Source organism: Electrona antarctica (assembly GCF_951216825.1).
Source record: "Electrona antarctica genome assembly, chromosome: 3".
Taxonomy (NCBI): domain Eukaryota; kingdom Metazoa; phylum Chordata; class Actinopteri; order Myctophiformes; family Myctophidae; genus Electrona; species Electrona antarctica.
In genome coordinates, this window is record NC_136808.1 from 35,803,647 (window position 1) to 35,819,835 (window position 16,189).

General features: G+C 44.2%; 1 protein-coding gene across 1 annotated transcript in view; it reads left to right on the top strand.

Annotated features, from left to right (window-relative positions):
• Positions 1-1,660: 1,660 nt before the first annotated feature.
• The window catches only part of LOC306919764 (CUGBP Elav-like family member 4), a gene marked incomplete at both ends in the record, with an annotated part of 217,083 nt that continues 202,554 nt past the window's right edge, over positions 1,661-16,189 (top strand). Inside the window, 2 exons of the mRNA XM_079496315.1 lie at positions 1,661-1,910; positions 15,226-15,378. Coding sequence (XP_079352441.1) covers positions 1,661-1,910; positions 15,226-15,378 — 403 coding nt within the window. The remainder of the gene's footprint in view (positions 1,911-15,225; positions 15,379-16,189) is intronic.

Consider the following 16,189-nt stretch of genomic DNA (forward strand, 5'->3'; position numbering starts at 1 on the left):
TTCACCTACATGTGTGCACATTGGTACACACATGTATCATGTCCCTACGTACAAAAAAGTATCTTGGCGCCATGACCTAAACCAAACAGGAAGTCAGCCATTTCTAATTTATTGCAGCATTTTGGCACAATTTATGCCATTTTCACGTGTTGCACTTTAACAAACTCCCCCATGCAGGAACGTCAATTCCAAATCAAACTCGCTCAGCGTACACAAAAGACCTTAACGATGAAAAGTTATGAAAATCGTGAATTTTCATAAAATGGCATGACCGTGGTGAAGCGTTAATCTTCAACGCCAAACAGGAAGTGAAAATAGCAGATCTGCAAGATCAAGTTTTTCTTTCAAGTATTGAACTGATTGTCGTACAGACTTGGGAGTGGTGTCATTGGACTTGGTTCAGAGTCGTCTTACTTGTCATTCATTGGTGTAACGTAGCCCCGCCTACTTTTCTGATTGGTCGATATTTGATGTTTCCTATTTTGATTTTTCAACGGTTTGTCATACAGATTTGTGGGTGGTATCATTGGACTTGGTTCAGAGTCCTTGACCTTCATTGGTGTAACTTAGCCCCGCCCATGACCCAGCGAACATGTTCATTTTGTAAATTATGTTCCAATTTAGAGTAAAAAAGGGTCAGGCTTTAAGCCTAGGCCATCGCTACTTTGTGATTGACAAGTCATAGAGCGACACGTCTTCCCAGCTCCACCCTTTTGTCCAAATATGGTCACTTCCGGTTGCAAAGTGACATGATGGGCAGCATCAATGCTTCAAAACGGGACTCGTACATACACCCTTTTTTAAATTTCGCTTTTTGTATGGAGATATTTTGTTTGTTTATGATTTGTGTATGGGATTCTGAAATGGTCTGTCAACGTTAGCAACCATTGCATCGTTAAAAGACCCGTTCAAGTTTAAATGTTCGAAATGCAGTTTGAAATGCATGTTTTGAAGACATGGCAATCTCTGCTAATGGCTAGTATAGTAGTTCAAATTAGATTGGTACGGTTTGGTCCTACAGTTTTAAGACAAGATTTGATTATCATAATTGAACCAAAATGTATGTGTGTAATTGTATTGTGGTAATGCATGCCATATACGTTTAACTGAGTGTACATAATCTTAAATCTTTAGTTCAATTTTATCTTCAACATACCTTATCATCATTCCCATAGTGATACATGCATGCTTTTACAGGCAGGCGTGCAGGCATGACAGGCATTCATACCAAACATAGCCTTATCAAACCAGTCAAGGCATAAAAGTACCCGATGCGTTGTAGTCAAAAGCCTGGCCCTGGCGAGCTTACGTCACGAGGAGAGAGTGGCAGCTGACACTGGGAGGAGGGGGATAGGAGGAAAGGAAATAACATAAAGCATAAAAAAGTAAAGCAAATTCCAAACAAAGGCATAAAAGAGGAAAGGGGAGAAGAGAGTGCAGCCAGGGAGGGGGTAAAAAGACAAGAAAAGGGAGAGAAAAGAGGATAGCTATAAAGAATAGGAGGGGGTGTGCACAGTGCAGTTGACTACAGAGAGCGAGAGAGAGGGAAAGAGAGAGAGGGGAGCGACAGAGGGAGATAGAGAGAGAGAGAGAGCGAGAGAGAGAGAGAGAGAGAGAGAGAGAGAGAGGGAGCGAGCACCCGCCGGCCCATTGAGGAAAGATGGCTACAGTCACTGCAAACGGAGTGCAGCAGGAGAATGGCTTCAGCACCACGAACAGCGGCGGCAGGATGAACGGGCTCACGATCGGACAGAACACCATCCCCATGAAGGACCACGACGCGATCAAGCTGTTCATCGGACAGATCCCCAGGAACCTGGAGGAGAAGGACCTCAAGCCCCTGTTTGAGGAATTCGGAAAGATATACGAACTCACTGTACTGAAAGACAGGTTTACGGGAATGCATAAAGGTGGGTGTTTTTTTTTCTTTCTTTCTTTCTCTCCTAAATATCTCTCTCATTTATATCTGTGGTGCCATTCCAAAAGAACTAAAAAGACAGAGAGAGAACGAGAAAGGAATTGGGTATTGTTGCAGTTCTCCTGGGCCGAGCGCACCAAGTGTGGCAAATTTTGAGCATGTTTGGGACCCCTTCTTTGAGGAGGAACGTTGTGGTTTCACACACACACACACACACTGACACACACACACACACACACACACACACACACACACACACACACACACACACACACACACACACACACACACACACACACACACACACACACACACACACACACACACACACGTGCGCGCGGCGCGCTGGTTAATTGTCAGCGTGTCAAGTCCGTCCCTGCACGTTGAAAATGCCATTGTGTGTGTTTACATTGACTAACATGCTGCTCTGCTGAACGTCCCGTTGTAAGGGGGGCGGGACGGCCAGGGCTGAGATAGTTGGTGTCGCCTTACAAAGAAGATAACGCTCCATCCCGTACACAGTCTGATATGCTGCGTGTATTTTTGCAGCTGCTTATTTCTCCCTTACAATAAAAACATGTATCTAGGCTATAGCCTGTTTGTTAATCATCACGAGCTTTTTAACAAATTAAAATCTGTGTTTTGCAGCCGAAAGGCTATAGGCTATGATGCAAATCACCGTTTAGTCACTGAATACCGGTCATTACGGTTAATGTGATGTTGGTGGCTTTGACCTTTGTAGGGGGCTTAATGTATATAGGGCTATACTTTTTCAGACGTCATTAGCGGTTGAAAATAACTCTTTCCGTGGCAGCGTGTGCTGTGTGTGCGTGGTGTTGTGCTGCAGCTGCACCCCACGCCACGGTGTGCTGTGCGTGCGTGCGTGGTGCTGTGCACACGGTGGTGGTGGTGGTGCCCGTGGAGAGGAGTCGTGGACGTGGTGCTGCCGTGGCGCTGCTCTGCTCCGGTCCGGAGGGAGGCGGGTCGTAGTCAGGAAGTACAAAGCAATCTCGGTCGGATAATAGCATAGGCAGAGAGAGAAGACCCAACGTGGGTCCACCACCACCTCTCCTCCTCTGCTATCTGCTCTCTCATCCGCTCCGTGTCACCCATCCCTGTCCTGAACAACCAGGAGCAACACCACAGGCTTGTAATTAGCCGAGATTATAAGATTAAGTGGCATTGAGCATATATATAAAGTGAAATAACACAAAAGAGATACCGGTAATAATGACAATAAAATGTCAACGCCGTCTACAATTATTTTCACAGTAGACAGGTTATAACTACCTTTTAATGAGGACATGAAATAGGCTACAATAAAATACATTAAATTAAGGGTGGGGGAAAAATAAGATTATTCAGCAATATCCAAAAGCAATATAGCCTTTGAATGTTGGATATTGGCTTATTGCTTCTATCTCTTGTAGCCAAATCAAATTTCTACAATTGTATAAAGAAGTAAATCATGAATATTATTAGCCTATATATTTTCATCATGTGTTCATCTCACTATTGGTCGGTCTCTCTCTCTCTCTCTCTCTCTCTCTCACACACACACACACACACACACACACACACACACACACACACACACACACACACACACACACACACACACACACACACACACACACACACACACACACACACACATCACTGAGTTTTTATTTCAAATCAAGCCACAGCTATAATCTTCCCATTAAAGGGTAGGCTGTACATCACCTATTCCACAAGTGATCGGTCATCGATATCAGGCATACTAAAACACCCCTCTCTCTCCTCAACACACACACACACACACACACACACACACACACACACACACACACACACACACACACACACACACACACACACACACACCACACACACACACAAAGGAGGTGTGTGTGTGTGTGTGTGTGTGTGTGTGTGTGTGTGTGTGTGTGTGTGTGTGTGTGTGTGTCTCTGTGGAACATGATGATCGATTAAAACAATATTTCTGACGGCCGTGGCTGCGTTGTTTACGCCTGTCCTCGGCCATCCCTGAATGTCAACACTCCGGGGGCTGTTTGCCTGCAGAAACGATAATCCTGTTCCACAGCCCCGCCGTCTGCCCATTCAAAATCACCATCCCTCCGCTGCCCCCGCCAAGGCCGGCCTTCTGATGTATGCATTATGCCCACTTCATCCCCGCGCGTGACATTCAAAGTCACTTTGGGAGTGCAAGGCGTGCAGCTTTAATAAGATTTTGCGAATGCATTATGTGGATGGGTTTTCTCTTTTTTCATTGGCCACTCACCTGTGAAGTATACAAACGTGTGTTCATGAACCCCCCCCCCCCCCCCATTCCCCCATCCCCCGTATGCTTGACGTATGTGATACCTATTACCTATGCAGACTGGGTGGGATGCAAGACAGTTGAGGACTTTACAGTAGGAAACGTGATAAGCGTCTGACAAAAAGAGAGATGGAGCTGGAGTACTTCTTCTGCCATACACTGTCAAATCCCCATGACAGTGGGTGATTACCTGGAACCCCCCTGCAATGGGAGGAGCATGTGTGTGTGTGTGTGTGTGTGTGTGTGTGTGTGTGTGTGTGTGTGTGTGCGTGTGCGTGTGCGTGTGTGTGTGATCATTGTTTTCTTTTTCTGCAATATCGAAGCACCAGGGCACATTTAGATCCCATAATATTGTGATGTTTCTATGAATATATTCTTAAATATATGTCTTCCTATGTGGAAGAATAATGCATAGTGAGGTCACTGAGGTGTCACACACACTAGAGTGTGTGTAGTTACATATCTGCCTCTCATATTGTCCATCATTGTTAATCTTAACCACTAACCTTGAAATTCACACTGAATAAAAAAAATCCTAATACCGGTAGTTAACGATTTAAATTAGTTGACTGGAGTCCCCAAGGGTTTATACTTGGGCCCCCCTCCTTTTCCCCCTCTACAGTAAATATCTTTTGCAAAAAGAGCCGATCTACAAAGCTTTGTGAGCTTCTAGATCTTGTTTTGTTGTGCCAAATGTTGGCCCACAGAATAGGGACGCAAGGTTGTATGTGGTTTCACGCTGCTTTATTTTTCACTTTATTAAAGTGAGCCTTTTAATACATGCTAATATTGATGGTGTCTTAGTTTCCTGTATGCCGATTGTGTGCGTGTGATTTAACTTCCCAGTTGGATAATGGCTCACCTTTCGACATCATAATGTTGTACAGTGTCCTGTCCATGTGGGAGCAGGCGCAGGTATAGAGATAATAGCTAAAATCATAGAACGTGCGGACACATCAGTGAGAGAAGGTACTTAACCCACAACTGCTCCAGTGGAGCTCCTTAGTGGCCAGCAATAGAAGGCTGTGCTTGTACTGGGCAGCTCCCAGGTGTGATTGTGTATAATGGCATGAATGTGAAGCAGGTACAGGAAAAAAGAGCACGAGTGCTCAGCAAACCCTGCCCAGATATAAAAAGCCTATAAAACTGGGGTCCACCCATAAAACCGGGGTTCTGACTTTTTCTTCACAAAACACTAGGAATTTAGGAGTCACACGCCATTAAAATCAGACGTTTTCAAATAACCCAAACTCCATATTTACTTTGTTTTTGTGAGCTTGTGTTGCCAAGAATCACATGAATACATCCATGGATAGTGGCAAGCCCTTCACAAATAAAGGAGGCACCTATCCCATATTCAGTCAACTTTGTATCATAAGAAGAGGCCACATACAGTAGGCTACCGTACATGAAAACAGAAATGAGAGGAAGTGTGAAGGAAGATATAATCAGCCTGACTGTACAATTCGGGCACAATGTAAAGTCCCCAAAGAGTCAGTACAGTGCCATACATTTAATCTGACTACTGTTTTGAAATCCCCGTTATACATTAGAATATGATTTAGATTAATGGTGTCCCTGATTCAACAGTGCCTGGTGATTTGCAACACTATATATTCTCTTCTCACTCCTTTGACAAGGGACTGCACTATAATTATGGATTTAAGGGCAGATGAAAATATGTTTGCTCATGACTAATTCATGCGGATTGTGGCGCGTTGAATCAAACAGATGTTATGTGTGTCATGAATTCTTACTTTGGGCTTTTACGGCATCTCCGAGTCCCTGTGCGAATGTGCCTTTGGAGAATTTCAGAGTTTCTAGCTATCTGGGGAATTTTATGGATTGTAATGGGTGAGTGCATCTCTGTATTTAATGGGATTTTTTCTTTTTCACTGCCTGTCTTTTTTCTTCTTCTTATATATAAAAACAAAAGACAAAAAAACAGATGATTGACCCTGTCTAGCAGTCACCAGACACTGCCAATGTTAACCCATTTTGGGCGGTAACCCCTTTTGGTGTTTTAAGCATTCTGTTATGCTTTAGCTATTGAAAAATAGCAGATCTATAAGCTCATGGCACAAATTTGGAATATACATTCTTTCAGAGCGAACGTTTTTAACTCAAAAGTTTGCTTCTGGAGGGTCCCTTGAAACACAATATCTTCAGATGGGGGTCGGTGGCCTTGAAATATTTTGGAAAACCACTGATATAGAAACAGGTTTTTCAGCAAACTGTCGTGATTTAGAAGACATTTGTAGAATCTGGTGTCAGTCCTAAATGGGTTAATGGAGGTCTGATAGTTTGTGCGTCGTCAGGGAGCCTCATTCGGAGGAGGGGTGGCATGACTTGACTCTACGGCGCGGCGCGCGGGCACTATAGTCGGCGTGCGGTGCAGCCAGGTCGTGCGGCGTAACATCCATCATTTCGCTGAGCACTGCATTATCATAATACTTAGTGTCAGCGGCGAGAACGCACGCATTGTTCAGACATGCTGAACGTTGGTGGGGGGCAAATCTTTTGCTTGAGCACCATTATCTATCAATCCGTCTCAGGCGCTGAGAGCAGAGACTCTGAGCTCCGCCACACAGCTAGCGACCAAGGAGATACAAAGAGTTGTTAAATATCCCCCATCCATTCTGCTCTCCTCGGTGGGTCCCGGGCAGTTTAATCGGCTATAAATAGCCTACTGGCCAAATTGACATAAAAAAGTCTCCGTGTAGGTATATTGCAATGTCAAATGGGGGAAAAAAACAAGTGCACTGTGGTGACACTTATGTCTAATTGCGAATGTGTCCTCTCTTTTTTTTTATGCTGCTGTTTTTCGGTGACACAAAATCCCACTGCTGTCTTTAATTCAATCCCGTGTGAGTTGTAATAATGCCCACTAGGAGTTTCAAAAGCCTGCCCCCGTCATTGGTTGCGTTGCACAGTGGGGAGTGTTTGACAGTGACTGACGGCTTGTCTGTGTTGAGTGACAGGTATAGGTCAATCCACAGATGACCTTTGTGATCATTAGAAAGGGACCAACTTAAACCGCGGCTTATTTTTTTCCATATATGGAAAAACAGATCTGATGGACAAATTGACGGATAGATCAGTGATTCTCAACCTGTGGGCCGGGGCCCATGCACTGGTTGACCATGAGTATATTGCAGCCTTGATGTATAGGCTACTTTAAAGTATACTACTGTACATTGGTTCCTTTGAACCAAGCCGGAACACAATCGGTTGCCCATAACATGCTCTGAATTTGCACGCGGCCCACCCATCTGACCACTTTTAAGTCTAAAAATGTCTTCTAAATCTTAACAGTTTTCTAAAATATATCAGTGCTTCTCAAACTTTTAAGTTTTTGGATTCCAAAAATGATATGTATTTGGCCACAGACCCAGGGACCTCCAAAAGCAAAGATTTGATTTAAAAAAGTTTGCTTCAATATATATATATATATACTGGATTTCAAAGACTTGCACAAATATCCATGATTTTTGAATAGCCAAAGCATAAAATAAGCGTTTACATCGTCATAGAATAAAATATTCTGTGGGTCTTGAATGATTAGTAAAAACACTGGCAGTAGCTGCAAACTGTTCTAGAGAAACTACCGGTATGTCAGCTAATGAGTTAAGTGGTCAGATGGGTGGTCCGTGAACGATTTCAAGATTTCAAGTGGGCCCTGAATCCAGAAAAGGTTGAGAACCACTGGCAGAGACAGCTAGAAACAGACAGAAAACAACAACAACCCAGACTGTTAGAGAGACACACATGCATTTGGGTGGCAAATATATGCAGCCCTGGCACACCAAATTGAAAATCCCATTGTTTTTCCTCCTCAGTACACATGAGAGGGTCAGGCAGTCACATTCAGCAGCATTTTTTTTCTCCATAATTTGTGCACCTAGACATGTGAACACTTGTTATCTTTTAGGAAATTAATTTGCATTTCTCTCTGTTTAATGAACATCCCCTGAATACGCTTGGTAAGAGGAGACGGAAGGAGGGCAATTGCTTATGAGTCGCAAATTCATTGTTAATTAATTGAAATTTTATACAAATTTGCTCTGGATTTTTTTTAAATGTTTTGTTTTCTTTTTCAATTACAGCTACCTGATGTCTCTCTCTCTCTCTCTCTCTCTCTCTCTCTCTCTCTCTCTCTCTCTCTCTCTCTCTCTCTCTCTCTCTCTCTCTCTCTCTCTCTCTCTCTCTCTCTAATTTTTCTTTTACCGCCATTTAGTTAATGCCTGAATGCATGCAATGTTGTTCTAATTTGCATTATAAGACATGTTAAAAGGATGAGAAAGTTCCACATAATTACCCCCCCCCAACATAATAAATAAATACAAAATAAAATACAAAATATATAATAACGTTGATCAAACACAGAGAGGCATTTCATACAGTTACTGCTGTCTCCTTTTATGACAGTTTTCCTGGCTTGGTTTTTAATTTGCCTTAAATATAATTTGTTGAACTTTTGTTCCCCTCAGAAATTACAGCGTAATAAATTGTCTTTGATTAACAACATATAATTTGCACCCCCCAGACTCCCACTCCATGTATGCACCACCACCAGTCCCTTTTAAAAACCTTGATTCAAAGAACTCACAACATTTCTCACTCACTATAGGGTTGTCCTTGACTGATTATGATGATTTTCTTGGCGTTCTCACTTTTTGATACTGTTGTTGTAATTGTCACACAAACCCTAGAATAGCTTTATTGTCCCATCACAGGTTTACAGGTGTAAAACAGTGGGTGAAATTAGTTGTTGTGCAAAGCTCCATAATTTTCAAGATATTTCTTATTTTGTTTTATTTTCATTACACCCCTTGCCACTCTCGTAAATCAAAATGCAATTCTCGCACTCTGTAAATGATGTCAGTGTCACTTGGGTCGCGCTACACTCTGTAAATGATGTCAGTGACACTTGGGTCGCGCTACGAGTGACGTTTTGGACAGTTTGATATGCGACTTGGGTGGTTAGATCATGGTACTGCGTTCAGACGTTTAGAAATCAGATTTGAATCAGATTTGAAAGCACCTCTGAATGTGGCTTAAGTGGGTTAAGTAAAAATCGGATTTCCATGTGATTTGTTTGTGTTTAGACTTATTTAAACAAATCGGATTCCAATCTGGATGTGGCACAGCTCTGATTCAGGCTGGATCTGGCTGCCAGTGTAAATGGGGCCTGTGTCCCTATTCTGAGGTGAGTATTTGGCAGATCTACAGGTTCATAACATTGGGCGTTGTGACACATTGAGAGCTTGTATAACGACTGTTTTCACTGAAGAGATTTATGGCCCTATTTCCGTCACTGCCTTATCCCTAAACTTATTTTCCTTGTTTTTTTTTACTGTTTTGAAATACATTTTGAAATAGTTCCAATAGACAATTCTACATACAAGCTCACAACATTGGCTAGGGTTTTAAAAAATGGCAACCTGCCTTTACCCGCGACGCTGCCCACAAGTCAGCCGCTGCCCGCAAATTACAGGTATAGCAGCTTGCACTGTCCCTTAACACCCTATAGCCAATAATAAAGCTTATGACAGAGCGTTCCGCCAGGAGCAGTTGCTGGTTGGATTGTACAGTAATTGGCGGAACGTTCCGTCATGAGCAGTTTTTGTGTTAAACGTCCATTAGACTGATTTTGGATAGGGCTACTGTCTGGCGGAAAAGACTGACACTTTTTAGTAAATGGGGGAAAAAAGAGCCTGTGTTGGAATGGATTAAATGTATTTCTAATTTAGTCACAAGCTCTTGTTAATACTTTTTATTGATAAAATAAAATGATAAAATATTCTTCCCAGCTAAGTACTGCCCAATGCATGCAGGATCTAACTATTTCTATAAACAATGCACTGATGACTTTGGTTCCAACAGCGAAGAACCATGGACAGATCAGCTCTCATTAAAGGCACACTTTGCAGCGGTCACTCAATCCTGTAGGTTTACGCTCTATAACATTCAAAGCATTAGACCCTTCCTCACCCGGGAGTCAGCCCAGCTCCTTATCCAGGCATATCAAAACTTGACTACTGTAACTCTCCTTACTGGCCTGCCGGCATGTGCACTTAAGCCTCTCCACGCATTGGTCTTCAACCAGCCAAAAATCTCCCCCCTGCTCGGCGCCCTCCATTGGCTCCCAGTTACTGCCTGTACAGAGTACAAAACACTGATGTTGGCCTACAAAGCAACCAAAGGTATGGCAGCCCCATATCTTCAAAGCCTGATCCAACCCTATACAACCCCTACCGCTCACTCTGATCAGCTAACACAGGGGAAGCTGGCAGAACCTTCGCTAAAACATCTGGACAACACTCCACACGTCCCAGACTCTTCTCATTTCATTTCTGGCTCCCAAACTGTGGAATGAACTCCCCATTGCAATTAGAACTGCAGGCTCACTCCCAATTTTCCGCCATAATCTGAAGAGTCACCTCTTCAGACTCCACCTTAGACTGTAGCACTTGCCGTAGTACTTGCCCTAGCCTTCACGACCTTGCAGGCTTATGCAAAGGCTAACATGTAATTTAGATTACATGTTGACCTGACATTCCAACGTGTGTATCCATGTGTATAGTTTCAATGTGCAGATTATATATATAACAAAAAAAACATTGCATGGATGCACCTGGGACGTATCCTCAGTGATGTATCCCAAGGTCATCAGGGTTTCAGGTCTGTCGAACATCATACCCCTCACTCAGGCGACCCAGCCGGGGTTGATCAAGTCCCGACTTACGTCCCAGTAGCTACCCTCGATCAGTCCATTCGGGAAAGACCGGGGCCACACAATCCGTCGGAACTACTCAGGAACTACTCTGCCGGGACTGGGAGGTACTTTGCTGGCGTGTGGAAAGACTATAGGCTCTGTGGTTTTACTCCTGTCTCGGCCCCTCCTACGTCTCACCAGGTACAATTCCTGCTCTCACCAGGTCCAGGACCTGTGCGTTGCACCAGAGTCCCAGCACCAAACACTTCATTCAGGAGTGGTGGATTCTTTGCCGCAATGGTTCCGCAGGTTCCACCTGAGCAATGGTGGTGCTGCAGGCTCTGCTTGCGGCTTGAATGGCCCTCCTATATATATATATTTAAAAAAAGAAAGAAAAAAAAATATATATATGATAGGTTCTTGGTTTTACTATGATCCTAGATTACTATTTCTATGCATTTGGTGTATTACCTTTTGTTGTCATTGCTTACTGTAAATCGCTATGGATTAAGATAATTAAGTAAATTGTATATAAAACCCACAGGCACACTTAACCACTTTCAACCTGCCGTCCCTATATATTTTGAGTATGTCGAAAAACAATATTAGCTGATTTACAAGCTCACAAGCAGTCTATCTACAAGCTTGTGAGCTACTTTTGCACAACACTATACAATATGGAGATACAATGTTTCTGCCATTGCCAAAGCAATGATATACTGTGCTGTAAGTTGAAATGATGGAATTTCCCTTCAGAAAAACCTAATATTATTTTTTTATCTTGCCTTACTGATGTTTTCTTGTGTTACGTTCTTGTCTTATATCATATTTTAGCTTATGTCTTGTTTGCCACTGAACTAGTGCAGACTTAGATAAAACCTTATGGATGCACCGAGGGAAATCTGGTTGTTTTATGAGCCAGTGCTGTATGTATGTATACACATATAACAGCATTAGAAAGAAAGCCCTCAAGAAAGTCACAGAAAACATTGCACGTGCTGCTGGTCCCCTTTTATAAGCCCTCGATCCTAACACGTTATTTTCAGTGCGACAGCTCTTGAGAATTCCCTTTTGCAAGATTGTCAGAGAAGGTGTTTTATTTGTGCATACTGTACAAAGCTTTTTTTATGGCCACGAGTCGTCTTAATAATAATATCTTGGAGTGAAGTTGAAGACAGTCGGTAACACATGACCAGCTGGACCACGCGGTCCCCCACCGCCACCCCTCAGCCAGTATCGCTGGGCCCGGGCGCTGCCGTGTTCGCCAAGTTGAATGTTTGTCTGTTCCACATCTTGCTTTTAAATCATCGTCATCCCCCTGGGCTCAAGGTGTCCCCTGAGCCAGCACTATATTGGATATGAAGCTTTCATAAAGTCCTGCCAATTCCCTATGGCCGTGAGGGACTTATTGGGAGGGGGGGAGGGGGGCCTTACCCTAGGCAGTCATGCAGTCGACCTGAATAATAATGGTTACACTGCAAAAACACAACAAACAAAACAAACAGCCGGCCTTAATGGAACGTTACATGTTTAAAAAATATTGTTAACGTTTTTTATTTTTTATTATATTCTATCTTACATATTCGACAAGAGGTTGTGATGAGTTCACTTCTAAATTACACTGTTTGTCGTTTTCAAAATTTACCCTAAAAGAACAACTTTGGCAGATCACTGGAACCCCAACAAGGATCATGTGAACTTCTCAGCAATTTCAGATTTTCTGTTGGAAAATATTATTCAAAGAATGAATATCATTAAATTAAGTTTAGTATAGTATACTGTATCATCCACAGGACCCAGGCTGTACTTCTGTCTTTGTGGGACAGGCATTTTGTTGCCTTTATACGAGGCAAATTGACGTGGCAAAAATGCGGCCGGTGAAAAGCACTGCTGGGGTCTATCAGATCAATTTGAACCTTGATTTGTTGCAGGGACATTTCTAAACTCACACTAAATCGTGTGATGAAACCTCAACTGCCAACAGGAGGTTATGTGTGCGTGCGTGTGTGCGTGCGTGCGTGCGTGCGTGCGTGCGTGCCTGCGTGCCTGCGTGCGTGCGTGCGTGCGTGCGTGCGTGCGTGCGTGCGTGCGTGCGTACGTGCATGTATGTCTGACTGCAAAAAGGAAAAAAAGAAAAAGAGGCTTGGTGGAAGGAACGGTGGCAGCCGAGAGGCTGTTGCGTTACCCATGGTGCTTTTGCTGGGACACGTCCCCCTGGAGAGTCCCCTCCCCTCCCCTCCTGTCCCGCTTCATGTCCTCAGTTTTGTAATGTCACACGGGGATGAGTAGTGCCTCACCGGGCTCCCAAACTTTTTTTCCCCCTGCTTTGCTGTGTGGCACCGGCGTTTCATCAGTGTCGTTTAGGTGATTTTTCCTGTTGAGTAAGTGCCTAGTTGTGGAGTAGGTGGGTGAAGGTTGTCGAGAAGTAAGGAAGAGGGGGAGCTCTCTTTGGCCGGGCGCCAGAGTGTATCGCTCCGTTTCTGGGGGTTATGGGTGCTACTGTGTGCTACTGTGTGCTACTGTGTGCTACTGTGTGTGTGTGTGTGTGTGTGTGTGTGTGTGTGTGTGTGTGTGTGTGTGTGTGTGTGTGTGTGTGTGTGTGTGTGTGTGTGTGTGTGTGCGTGCGCGTGCGCGTGCGTGCGTGCGTGCGTGCGTGTGTGCGTGTACACAGTAAAATCCTGAGTGTTCATGTAACTCTGAGACTAAGAAAGGGAACCTGATGGACTCTTATACGGTCCATTTGTATACAGTCTCAGTTACAAATGGATACATGAACACTGAGTATTTTAGTGCGTGCGTGCGTGCGTGCGTGCGTGCGTGCGTGCGTGCGTGCGTGCGTGCGTGCATGCGTGCGTGCGTGCCTGTGCGCGCACGTGCGTGTGTTCCTCTCTTCTCTCTCTCTCTCCCATGGGGAGCCTTGGCAGCAGGTGTGACATGTAGTAATGGGAAATTATGCTGCACAGTGCAAAAACTCTTCCGAACGGGGTCACCCACTGTCAACTCTAGCGAGCACGCAACAGAACAACCACTCACCCTTTAATGAAAGCTGTCACATTTTTGTTACTGCCAGACTTATTAATGCATATTCATACTGTTTCCCCCGGATTTTCCCCGACTATACAGAGAAACGCCTCTGGAGTTGTGAGGGGTTATGGTTTTCGGGCTTCATCACCAGAGGTTTTTAATTACTTTGCTGCTAAAAAATTGCACGCCGCTCGACTTTTTCCCTTGCCCTGTTCGATAATTATGAAAGTGATCATTCATCAAATAGCAATATGCAGATTTTTTTTGGGGGGGGGAAATGCTATGGGCGTGTACTCGTATAGCTATTTAGGCTATTTAGCCCGGGGTGACAAGGCTTTCTAACATCACCGATATCCAGCTACTGGAAGTCATCACACAGCAATAACTATAATGATGAAGATGTGAGCATCCACGCTGCTGAATGCTAATGTTCTGTAAACATGTCGAACGTAGGATTGCCAACCCTCCCTTGAAATACAGAATCGTTCTTTGTTTGGAAACTGAAAGATGTGTCCCTAATTGAACTGATAAGGGAGTGCATGGGACACACTTAAATGTTCTTTATTTTTGGGGAATGAATCAGTCATGCACGCGCGCACGCACACACGCATGCATGGACGCATGCACGCACGCACGCACGCACGCACGCACGCACGCACGCACGCACGCACGCACGCACGCACGCACGCACGCACGCACGCACGCACGCACGCACACAAAATGACACGATATTGTTGTAGTTACCTTCTTCTGCATGGTATGGAGGATGGCCCTTTATCATAACACTTATTGTATAATGTAAAACATGTGCGGGGATAAGAGATTAAGTTTTGACATAATTCTGATGACCTTTTGTTGTTGTTGACAGATTTGCCTTCACGCTCTGATAGTGTATGTAATACTATGACTTGTCATCTCGATTTTACCAGTTGATATTGTGTAATGTAAGCATTAGCAATGAGTACAGTGGGAGGAAAGCCTGAGATTCCTAGATCGTCAGCATTATGAAGCAGCCATTAGTTTAGCGTTGCCAAACAGTTTTTATGGTTGGCTGTTTTGATTTCACGCTTTTGCCGTCTACTATAAAGTGTATTGAGCACCCTAAAAAACCCACACTCTGCAATAAACTATAATATTTATTTAAACAGTGGTGTACATTTATTGCCATTGCGTGTTGTTGTTTTATGTCCCCTCCCTTTAGCCGCAGCGATCCAGTCATTTTGTGTCTCTTGTTCTTCGCAGGATGTGCCTTTCTAACATACTGTGCCAGAGAGTCTGCACTGAAGGCCCAGAGTGCCCTCCATGAACAGAAGACGCTGCCAGGGGTAAGTGCCCCCGATCTGCCCCCTGTCACAGGCCAAGGCCCCAGGGCCCCCGCCTGCCGAGGGAACATGCGTTAACATAGAGCTCATGCAGGAACATATCACGCACGCACGCACGCACGCACGCACGCACGCACGCACACACACACACACACACGCTGCCTCTTTCTCTCCCTATCTCTCTCACACACACACACACACACGTGCATGCACAAGAGCATATGCACAAGCACATATGCACACACACACACACACACACACACAGACAGACAGACAGACAGACAGACAGACAGACAGACAGACAGACAGACAGACAGACAGACAGACAGACAGACAGACAGACAGACTGAAGGTTATGCAATAACCGTTGTTATTTAATCAGCTTTGAGGGCATCTCTGATGCTCCTCTAGACAGAAAACACCTTTATACACTCACAAGACCATATTTCAAGGTCTTGGGCCTTAGTTTGTGCGTGATGACGTGGCACGCGCCCAGCGCCTGGATACATAAAGCAGGGCCACGCCTCCACGCGCCATTCATCTTTTCTTCGGCTATACAGACAGAACTAGCTGTGTTATCACCGAGCGTATAAGTCAATACTAATGCAGAACATCTCATAAGGACCAGTGATTCTCGCACTCGTACCGCGAGTTGCCTATAGTATTCTACCCGGTGGTTACTACAAACTCACAGACAGTAAGTACGCTATGCTAAGTTTTAAGACACTATTTTCTACTAACTGCAGCACCTTAGTGTTACTGGTTAGCGTTAGCCAAGCACTAGCTAAAACAGATGCTAGCCTACATGGCTGCTACTAGCTGTGACGGCTATAGTAGCATTAGCCGCGGTGGCAAACCAAAGCCAATAGCCCCTTAACACTACT